The following is a 12,287-nucleotide window of genomic DNA, read 5'->3' on the forward strand; positions in this document are numbered from 1 at the left end:
ACCTCAAGTTGTAAGACCCCTTATATCATTGAAAATGAGTAATTTGTGAGCGTGTGATGCAGTGTAAATGAAACAGCTAGTAAGGACTAGCTGAAATGTTATCTAGATGAATGCAATTTGGTTGAAACAATGAATAAAACAAAATTAGCATCAAATATGTTTGGGAATAAATAAGGATTTATGTGACACTATGCATGCTTTGCACTGTGTAAGTACTGTTCATTATAGTTCAGCCTGGTCTCTGGTCTGCAAATTAAAGTCTGTATTTACCTTTATTTAATTTCATGTTGGAGAAATCAGAAAATATGCACATGCAAAATAATAACAAAATCAATCATAGTACTTTATAGCAGTTTAATAAGTGTCAGATCACCAAAAAATTTTTTCTTTTTACATGCATATGTCTTATGACATGGAAAATATTATTTCTTCATGTCCCAAGATTTACAGCCATTACAGTAATCAACAAAAAGACTTACAAACTGTCAAGTTTAGACATTGGCCCATGGATAAGCCAACCCCCCGTTCTTCCAGGCCTTTATTTTTTCCTAAATCGGCTTATATGTGAGTATATACGGTACGTATATGGAGAAAATATGAGAGGGGGCCAAAAACCAGCCCTTTGTCATAGAAGCATAGACATCATTGGTTTCCTCATAGACTTGTATTATGGTCTCATCCTGCTAGGACTAGCTTGCCCCACTTAGACTGGTCTGACCAAGTTATTACTTTGTGAATGTATTCTAGAGCTGATTTTGGTCTGATATACTGTGTTAATTACTTTAACAATATCCTATAAATATAATTGTCATACACAAACACCACCATTAATTTTTTTACTATCAACTATATTATTATTCTGTTATTATGTTGTTATATACAAGTCAGACAGCATTTGAGATGTGTGGCCATGGATGATAAAAATTTGTGATAGATCTAGACAATAGACTTTAAAAAATCACTTGTCCTGGAGAATTCGTTACTTGTCCACAGTTTTAAATTAAAAATGAGGACAGTTGATATTGTGAGTTGCAGTTTTAATTTATAATATACGGTGTAGATACTTTAAGTTTACAGACAAGTATGAATTTATGGAAATATCCCTTTGTAGCTCTGCACTTCATAGACCAAAAAGCTTATATGAGGTCCTTTTATCTGGCATCCAGCATCCATGAGCACAAGTTTATTATTGCTATTCATGAATCTCAGGGTGGATTGCCACTCAACTTGATAAATGTATTCATCTTAAGATATAGTTGGGCTTTAATTAAAATGGTGCCCCTTTGGGCATCCAATATGGTCACCACAGCAGCCATCTTGAAAATCTTGTTTCAGCTATTGCTCCTGAACCAATGGTCATATCAGCATTGGGCTTTCACACAAAGACTTCTTATAATGTCTAGCAAGGGCTGATTGAAAATAATGCCAATCTGATATCCAGTATGGCTGTCATAGCAGTCATCTTGAAAATCTTGTTATTGCTACTCCTGATTGGATAATCATTTAGTCATGGAGTTTTCACTTATAAATTTCTACTAAATGTCTGGGTGTACATAAATGAAAATGGTTTCCCTCACTTTACAATATGGTGACTATATCAGCCATCTTGAAAATCTTGATATCATTACTACTCTTCTTCAGTGAATATTGATATCACCATGCTGTTTTATATTTCTCAGTGAATATTCATGTCAGCATAGTGTTTTATATTCCTCAGTGAATATTCACATAAGCATGGTGTTTTATATTCCTGAAAGAATATTCATATCAGCATGGTGTTTTCTCTTTCTGAATGAATATTCATGTCAGCATGGTGTTTTATATTCCACAATGAATATTCATGTCAGCATGGTGTTTTATATTCCTGAAAGAATATTCATATCAGCATGGTGTTTTCTCTTTCTAAATGAATATTCATGTCAGCATAGTGTTTTATATTCCTCATTGAATATTCATGTCAGCATGGTGTTTTATATTCCTGAAAGAATATTCATATCAGCATGGTGTTTTATATTCCTCATTGAATATTCATTTCAGCATGGTGTTTTATATTCCTCATTGAATATTCATGTCAGCATGGTGTTTTATATTCCTCATTGAATATTCATGTCAGCATGGTGTTTTATATTCCTCATTGAATATTCATGTCAGCATGGTGTTTTATATTCCTGAAAGAATATTCATATCAGCATGGTGTTTTCTCTTCATGAATGAATATTCATATCAGCATGGTGTTTTCACTAAAAAATTTGATATGATGTCCATTTGTTTGTAGATGAAAATGGTGCCCACCAGAGATCTAATACGACCAGCATGTTGGTCATTTTGAAAATCTTGTTAATGCTACTGGATGGATGTCATATTGACATGGAGTTTTGTTGTAGAGCTAGACCAAGCAAATACTCTTTAAAAAAAATAATGTACCATCGGTACTCACTTATAGTCGAATCTAACTGCATGCAACATAGACCCTGTACTGCAGTTGCATAATGCATTGGTAGATCAGGGTCTTTTTTTATTTGTTCTGCTGATTACTTCAAACAAACTGCATAGACCCAGATCTGTGGGTGCATTATGCAACACCAGATCTGGGTCTGTACACTTTGCAGCAGTTGGACTCAACTTATAAGTTAATATATAGTAATTACTCAAAACCTTGTTCCATGTTAAAATATAGATCCTTTAAAGTTAAACTTGTTAACTAATGGATGTCTTAATCGGCTCTTTCAGTATCTTCTTTAGCTTTGGCAGCTCTTTGGTCACAAATGTTATGTGAGGCATATAGGCTATTTTTGTTGTTGTTGTTGTAGGGTTTAACGTCATTTTTCAGCACACAATAAGCTATACATGGCGGCCAGTATTAATGGTGGAGGAAGAACCCTTTTTGTTTTTGTATGTTTTTTTAAAAAAATTATCAATAAATTCAGTGGAGCTGAAAACTTGTTCTTTGTTCTTCATGATATCATTAAGTCTTCTCATGTCTGGATATGCTTTGGTAATGTGATTTTTACATTATTGATGAAGTTTTCTTTGTAAATAATCAATCACATAGGTACATGTAGATTATTTAAGTGTAGTTAATTGAATTTTATTCAAAAAAGCAGTGTGCCTTGTGAAAAAGACTGAGATTTTCACACATTGAATGAGGTTGTTATTGTAAAGAAAGAAACAAACAAATTGGTATATGATATCATTAAAAAGCCACATATTATCACATATTATCTCAGTCATGAGTTGGGGTCTACCCCATATCAGAATTACTTGGTTGCAATATAAAACCATCAGCTGAACCGTACCAGAGGTGTGACAATGCCCAGCACAAGCCCATTAGAAATTATCACTAGCCCAACGAAGAATTTCACCTATCCATGTTATTGGGATATAGCATTTGCTCACCCCTGGATGTTCATACATTTCAACAGATTTATTTGAAACAGACGGGTGTTGAAATTATTATTATCATTTTTATTTAATGTAGTTTCTCAGGTTGTTTTTTGTTAATTGTTAGTTGTCTTTTCTGTGAATTTATTCATGTTCATGGGTATCATTTTCATGGTTTTTGCAGAAAATACCTTGTTGGTGCATAAATTCATGGATACGCACGTTGTTGTTTAGATTTTTAAATTTGATTTTTATATTCCAGGGAATCTACAAGAATTATCATTATTGAAAGAAAAAACTAATTTGCAATATTTTGTTTCAATATAAACCATCAGAAACATATTAGAATTTTTCGCACATTATAGGGATGCATATATTTTTATTGATCTTAATTATTTGTTAGATGCTTGAATACATCCTAATTGGGTATAGGGAAGCTAGCATGATGAAATTAAACATTTTACACTGAAAATTTCTTTATTTTTCAGGATTTCAGAATCCACACTTACAGCTTTAGGTTTTCTCCAAAAATTCAAAACAAACAGGTAAAGAAAGACATTGCTACATTGTTGGTCTATTATTTTAATCTTGAAACCAGAAGAGTTTATACTGTGGTATGTTGTCCATTGTTCATAATTAATCCATTTGGTAGCACAAGTTTGTTACCACTACTTCTAGGGGCATAAAAGTTAACATGTTCATCCCATGGACTGGTTGGTGTAATAGATGATGACAATTGTAATGTACATGCAGAGTGATCACCATGGTGGCCATCTTGAAATTCTTATTATCACTACTTCTGATTGAATGCTGTTATTGACATGCAGCTTTTTTACCATATCCAGTCAAACTTTTTCAGAGTTACAGGCCCTCTTTGCATTTGAAGTTTGCATATAGTTTCAGTTCTGCTGAATAATTCAGATGAATCCCTTATTTAAAATCAAGTTTTAGGACCAGATTTGGTTAAATTCTGTTTTCTTACAGATTTATTCTAAACTGACCTTTGTTAGATTCTTTAATTTTGTTCTACCTCAGTAAGTTTGTGAAGGTCATAATATATTGTCATCAAATTTGGTATGAGGCTTTGCATAATAAGACCTAAGTAATGTTGTGATTTTCACCACAGAATTTTGTGGAGTTATGGCCCCTGTTTACTTCAAAGTTTGTCCTTCAATTTCTGTGCAGGCCTTTTTGAGGGGTTTCATGGATTGAAACTGAATTTAGTATTATAGGTTACTGTATTTGTATGGGAAAATGAAGAGCCTTTATATTAAGAAGATCTAGGTCAGTTGTGATTTTTTAAACTGTTTTCTGGAACATTTTATAAGGAATTATGGTCCCTGTTTGACTTGGCTCTTTTTCCTCTTGACTGGATCATATTGGTGGGGGCATCTATGAACACGCTTCTGATTAACTCTACTGATCATAGACAGTAGAGATTATGTGATGGTCTGGTGTCTGCCATCAGTCCACCTTTTAGCTCAAGTTTGTTATTGTTACTTATTTTAAACTACTTGGAGAATTGCCATGAAATTTTACACACCTTCATCCCAAGTTCTAGTTGGTCCTAAATGAAAATGGTGCAGCTTGGACATTCAATATGGTCTCCACAGTGCCACTTTAAAAATGTTGTTTTTGCTTCTCCTGCTGAATCGATGGACATATCAATGTGGAGTTTTCACTATGATGTCTAGTTGGTCATAAATGTAAATTAAGAATGTTACTTCAGCCATCTTAAAAATATTTGTATACTCCTTTCCCGAATGGAGGAGAGCAGGAGCAAGATTATGTTCAAAATGAAAATGGTGCTGATCTGACCTCCATTATACCATTATAGCCAGACATGAGAAGACTTCTTGTGTTGTCTAGTTTGTTCTAAATGAAAATGATGGTGATCTGACATTTAATATGACCACTGTAGTGGCCATCTTGAAAATCATGTCACTACATGTCCTGAATGGATGGCTTTATCAGCATGGGGTTTACACTGGAAAAAACTACTTTTGATGTCTAGTAAATCTTAAATGAAAATTGTACCAGTCTCACATCCAATATGGCTGTCACAACAGCATTTTGGAAAATCTTTGTATCACTTCTCCTGACTGCATGGTTGTATTGATATGGGATTTTCACCAAAAGATGTGTAATGATCTCTGGTTGGTCCAAATGGAAAATTATGCTGATTACCTCCTGTATGGTCACCACAGTGGCCACTTTGAAAATATATCAAGAATATTAGAGATGGTTTTAACTCTGAGCAGTTAAAACAACTAAAATACATTGTCTAGAATTCCTGGACATTCTTTTCAGCCAGTAGAGCATTTGTCCATTCAATAGAGTCTTGGTTTTCTTAGCCATTTAGTCCCAAATAACCTTCATGTTCTTAAGCAACTTACCAAAACTATTTTTTTTTTCAGAGTATAATTTAACAGTGCTAATTGTATACCACCAGATCATTCATTTTGAAATGAGGAATTTTAGTTTAATATACTAATATTTGATGGACTATTTATCATAATGTGAATCTAACACTCTATGCATTATTGTTCTTTTGTTTTTTTAAAGTTCCAATAAAAGTTTGTTTGCTGTATATTTAAAACAATATTTTGGAGACCCTACATCTTGTTTTGATATTTAAATGAGCTTGTCAGGCTTTGTAACCATGGCAAAAATAACTGTCAGCCTACATTGTACTTTAAAACAGAGCAGAATTGTTTGGGGGAAAATGACCAAAATATTATTAGTTAGTTACAAGTTGCCATCTTTCTACTTAATCATTCTTATGAAGATGTTAAACATCACCATGTATGGAATTAGTTTTTGCTTGATAATTTTTTAATCACATTTATAACAAAAATTATCAGTAAAGCAAGAATTAGTTAAGTGTAATTCTTTACTTATTTTTTTCCAGTTTCCAAATATCTTAAGCCATTATGCCAACCCAACCCAAGAGTCCCATCTGTTTGCTTATGAATATGGCAGGAATCTACCAAAAGGTCAGTGTCAGAATCACCAACACAGGGGAACCCACTGCAGACAAATTTCTTGCATTTGCATTAGTTGTGTCACATGAACCCCCAGTATATTCTAAATCAACTTTCAGAACTTGTTTAAATCGTATAAAAAGTTGTCAACCCAGAAATTTGTTGCAAGAAGGCTGTTGAATAGGCAGCAGATTTAAACCTTGTGCATGGAGACCTGGTAAGAGAATATATGGGATATTAAATATACCTGGCTAGTGTGGCATAATGCAAAAATATGCCACCACAGAACAGTTATAAGAAAATAATGTAAAAAGAAGATGGATAAAATCGTTACATGATGACTAAGTTTGGAATGATGTTGGCTAACTTATTGGAAACATTGTGGCACTTGAAGACCTTTCAGGTTATTTCCTACTGATTTCACATAGTGTTACTAATAAACTATAATTATTGACTCTATTGACAGTAAATTTCCAAAGTAGTGGTTGCTTTAGAGAGTTAACATGATGAAGTCTTATGCCTCTCTACAAATAGGATATTGGGTTACGTGCTCTGTACATGTACAACTTTCAACAGGGTCCTTAAACACTGACTACATTATAATTGAGGTAGACACAAACTTTGCTTAATGCTAACAATTGAGAGATGCAGTGCTTGCAACTTTAACCGATACATGAGAAATCATAATATCCTTTATTTTGTACAGATATTTTTATAATTTCAGTGTTATTGGTTACTAGATATTATCAGATAAGTTCAGTTATGGTTGTTCCATTAAAAAATACATGGTATCCAGGGAAGGCACTGTTTTGCAAAATATATGCCTGGATACTCTGATTACTCAGGAGTTCCTTTGAAACTGCATCTATGGGTGACTATTCCACATTAAAAATGCCTTCCCTGGGATTCTTGTATATTTTGTTGGAAAAATAATTAATAAATTGATGACAAATTGATAAAATCATAAATAATTTGATGATAAATTAATAAATTGATGATAGAGTATTTATGTAAATCAAGTTCATATGCAGTATTCACAACTTTTTCTCAGCAAATTCAGTGGTGCCTCCTTCTCGTTGCCAAATCCATCTGAAGCGACACAAACAAACTAAAGCGTTATAGCTTGAATTGCACTTTTATACTCGAAAACCAAACATCCAAGTATATTTTCACTGCTAATTCTGAAAGACAGCAATTTTAATTTAAATATACACTTATTCACATGTTATGGCTGTGGGCACCTCCATGTTTTTGTACCAATAAACGCAGCTGGTACACCAGTTGTATTGTCCAGCAAAACATCTGGACTGAAAAATATTCAACTGAAAAATAAAATAAAGACCAAATATGTTTTTTTTTAAATTTGCAAGTTATTTTTTTGGGACTAAAAGACTACTTTGGGATTATTGAGGGTTCATTCAAAGACATTAAGGATTATATTCCTGTGGTACATCTACATATTCATAACTTTTGGAATTAATTGGAACATTCTATACTTTTGGGCTTGTGATAGGACATTTAGGGTTGTTTGGAATTTCATGTCTTTGTAAGTGTCTTTTATTATTTGGAATTTAATTCACAGCAGTGTAAGTGTCTTTTGAACTTTCACTTTTAATTCTAAGGAAATAAATTATTGGTTTGATTTTGTGTGATTTGGATTTTTTTAAAGTAGGCTTTAACAATTTTTCAGTCATATCACTACGTTGTCTGCAGTGTGGCAGTTTATAGTGATGTTTAGTACTGGGGTATCATGCCACAGACATGTAGCATGATGTCCCACCCAGTCACATTATCCTGACACCAGGCTGACCAGTCCTAACACTAACCTCTTAATGCTGAGTGCCAAGCGAGGCATCTGTTAGTACCATCTTTATAAGTATTTGGTATGACTCGGTCAGGGTTTGAACCCATGACCTCCTGCATCCAAGGCAGATCGTGGAGCTAGTGTTGAATTTAAATTTCTAATTCTAAGGAAATAAATTATTTGTTGATTTTACTAAAATTGTTGGTTTCCCTTTTCTGTTACATAGTTTAAGACCATAGAATTGCAACAATGTAACCAATGTTCTGAGTTTAAGTCACCCTTAGGGCACGGAAGATTTAATTTATTTTGAGGCTGAGATAATGAGAAAAGAGATTAAATTTATGCAAATACACAATTTGTCATATATTTAATGATTTATTAGTTTGGAAGGAAAAGTAATTCAGAAAACTTTGCTATTTTTGTGTAATACATGCTGGTCAATAATGAGTTTTATAAGTCTTTGGTATGACTCGGCTTTTGATCGATACCCACGACCTCCTGCATCCAAGGTGGATCATGGAGCTAGTGTTGAGTTTAAATGCCGATCAATAATGAGTATGCACTCAAGTTAAATGAGAGTAAGGTCCAGAATGGAAAATTCAGTGGTGTAGCTCATTAACCAGATATTCAAAGATATTTATGTTTTCATAAGTTCCTTAAGCACAAGATAAAACATTTATTAATCTAAGTGTCCAGTGAAAATGTGGTACTACAGTGCAGACCACAAAGTTAAGGTGTCAGAACTTAGAAAGCAAATAAGATCATCTCAATTTTTTATAGCATGATTAGTGCATTATGTAATGTTATTTTCCTATGTCCCTCAAAAATATTGAGTGTCCCCCAAATCTGGATGATGGGGACACTGTGCCCCCAGCCGTGGGGATCCTGTGTGTAACACTGACTGTTAAGATTATGGACAGTTTATGTATTAGTTCTGTGAAATAATACTAACTCAAAACTAACTCAAGTTTTGAAATTTGCTCCAACCCCAGTATGTAGAAATTAAATTTATGTCATTGATTTGTTGTATGTTTTAAGTACCAAGTATTTTAATGATGAATTTCACCAAAATATTTGGTGTAAAAAATGAGAATCATTTGAATGATGAAAGCCATTCCAGGTGGGTGGTTCCTTTGGTGGTCTACAATTTCCGTTGCTTCTAAGACCACATTTCACCACAGTCTATTCTGAAACTAAACTGTACAAGATTTTCATATTTGTTTTAAAATCAATGTAAAACGTATACAGTCTAAACTGTTATTTCATTCCAGGTTCCCTGCCAGATAGTCCAACACCACTGTTTGACTCCATCAGTGACTGGGAGCAGGAGATTTCCAGGCAGGGAAGTGAGAAATTTTGGAGGGTTACAGATGTTAACATGGGATTTAATTTTTGTCTAAGGTAATTTTAACCAAGTTAGCTAATTTTACTTTTCATTGTCATCTTGTCTTGATTTGCAGGTTATGAAATTCAGACATATGTTTTGGGCTTCAATCACAGTGATGGTGACAGCATCAACTAATTAAAAGTTAGGATTGTGTGTTAAGTTTTTGTCATTATTGATGGAAAATATTACTCTGTGAAGCAAAAGTGGTGCATTGTTATGGAGATCTTTTCCTTTGCTCCTAAGATCCACATTTCATTGAAGTTAATAAAGTATAGTAGAAACACTGACTACTAAAATACCCTTAAATCCAAAAATTATTCTCCTTGTTTTTATTGTACTATCATATTTGTCCATAAGAACAGGACAAAAATTACTTTTAATATTACAAAAGAATTAGCTTTCAAGATTTTGGAGAACCTGGCATTTAGAAAATGATCTTTTACTTCATAAAGTCATCACCAAACTCTATAGATAAGAACTTATTTTGATAATTTAACTGCCTTTATCCAATTTTTTAACAAATTTGTGGTCTTTGTGTAGCATTTCTAGAGTTTGAAATGTGCAATGAAAGAAATATTCTGAGATATCTGTAGTTTGCATGCTTATTTTGTAATGTCTAGCTGAGTACATTATTTTGGTTAACTTGTGATTGTTCCAGTTGTAATCTAGGCCAGGGAGCATATTTTTTCCAGTCATATTTTGAGTGAGTTCCCCTTGTCTATGCCAAAAAAACCCAGAGAAAAATGTGAAATGTTTTAGACAAATTTTTTATGCAGTTATGACATTATTTACTCAAAAATTATTTTAGTGACATCATTATGGGCAAAAAACTGCACAACATACACAGATGGCAAGAGGGATGGCATTATGTCATATAAATATGACATGATTAGATTTTCTGAATTCTAAATGGATTCACATTACACTTTTTAAACTAAATAGATTTATGTCACACTAATGTATCTATAAAATAAACTAAATAGATTTATGTCACACTTTCCATCTCTAAAATAAACTAAATAGATTTATGTTGCACTTTCCATCTATAAAATAAACTAAATAGATTTAAGTTAACACTTTCCATCTATAAAATAAACCAGATTTATGTCACACTTTCCATCTATAAAATAAACTAAATAGATTTATGTTGCACTTTCCATCTATAAAATAAACTAAATAGGTTTATGTCACACTTTCCATCAATAAAATAAACTAAATACATTTTTCACACTGTCCATCAATGAAATAGACTAAATAGATTTATGTTGCACTTTCCATCTATAAAATAAACTAAATAGATTTATGTCACACTTTCCATCTATAAAATAAACTAAATACGTTTTTCACACTTTCCATCAATAAAATAGACTAAATAGATTTGTCACACTTTCCTCCTTGAAAGAAGGAGCCAAAACAACACAACAGACATTCCTGGACTTGGGTAAAGTGTTTTACTTGTGAAACTGTGATGCCTTATATGACCATAGATTCTAGCTCATCTGATTTTCTTTGACCAGAAGAGTTTATGGGATGGCCTGTTGTATCTGTCATCTGTCATCATTCTGTTGGCACAAGTTTGTTATCATTACTAATCTACTTATAGGATTGCCATAAAACTTTACACACATTCATTCCATATTTAGTGGTATTGAAACTGGTGTCATTTGGACATCCAGTATGGTCCTACAGCTATTATCTTGAAAATCTGGTTACTGCCATGACAACCATTTTGAAAAACATTTTATAAGGGCTCTTTTAAAATGGAAAGTCATATTAACGTGCAGTTTTCACCAGAAGACTAGAAATAATCAGTGAAAAGTCAGCATTATAATATAACTTTGGTGTTGTAACAGTGGTACAACAAAAATTGTTTCTGTATTGGTCTCTTTTCAGCTTACCCCAGTATTTTGTGGTTCCTTATGGACTTGTTAATAGTGATCTGATGAAGGCTTCTCACCAGTTTATAGAGAGACGCATTCCTGTAAGTAGTCTTGGAAGTGGGTCATAAATTGACTTTGATTTATTTGGTACTCAGTGATTTTGTGATTGCTACAAACCTAGAATTTAAGGTTCAGGTGAGTAGTGGTCAGTACTAGTCAGTTTGTGATGATAATAAGATCCCAACCCCACCTCAATCTTCTTCAGAGGTATATCCAGAAATTTAACTCTCCTAAAAAATTTAATCTTTTGAAAAATGACCAATAATGGTACACAAGAAAATAATGAATTGACTGTATTCTTCTGAGAGTACAGTTTTATTAAATTATTTTCTTCTGTTTGTTGGTAGACATTATCTTGTTGCATAAAAATGTTTACCTAATTGTAGTATGGATTTTTTTCTTCTTTAAATTTTGTGCATGTTGCTGGCAATGGTGGGACTTTTTTTTTGGTATCATAATATTTTTTAGACTATTGATAAAGCACCCATTAAATAGTCCACTTGTGTATATTAATATTTCCTGCATTAAGTGTCGGTTATTATCCCCTGACCATAAATGATGGTAGGGAAGATAGCATTTTGCCCATTTTTGTGTGTATTCACAATATGGTATGGTCCACAATATCTAAGACACTATTGCACCTATGCTTATGAAAATTGGTATGTGAATGCATCTCAGGAAGAATAACTCGGCCCTACCAAAACTATATTCATATGATGTTATTTACATGCTTGAGAGCATTCGTCTGTTACACCGTCAGTATCTCTGATCCAATTTCACCTACACGGGAA

At 33.0% G+C, this 12,287-nt stretch overlaps 1 protein-coding gene across 4 annotated transcripts in view; it reads left to right on the plus strand.

Annotated features, from left to right (window-relative positions):
* LOC149770098 (myotubularin-related protein 10-B-like) overlaps window positions 1–12,287 on the plus strand; it is a 95,250-nt gene that overhangs the window by 43,093 nt on the left and 39,870 nt on the right. For all 4 annotated transcript variants that reach the window (XM_089949394.1, XM_089949396.1, XM_089949395.1 and 1 more), the window contains 4 exons: window positions 3,870–3,926; window positions 6,293–6,377; window positions 9,441–9,570; window positions 11,450–11,537. In XM_089949394.1, coding sequence (XP_089805520.1) covers window positions 3,870–3,926; window positions 6,293–6,377; window positions 9,441–9,570; window positions 11,450–11,537 — 360 coding nt within the window. The remainder of the gene's footprint in view (window positions 1–3,869; window positions 3,927–6,292; window positions 6,378–9,440; window positions 9,571–11,449; window positions 11,538–12,287) is intronic.

The sequence above is a fragment of the Sinohyriopsis cumingii genome, unplaced genomic scaffold (genome assembly GCF_028554795.1).
Source record: "Sinohyriopsis cumingii isolate HCF-2022 unplaced genomic scaffold, ASM2855479v2 utg002707l, whole genome shotgun sequence".
NCBI classification, from domain to species: domain Eukaryota; kingdom Metazoa; phylum Mollusca; class Bivalvia; order Unionida; family Unionidae; genus Sinohyriopsis; species Sinohyriopsis cumingii.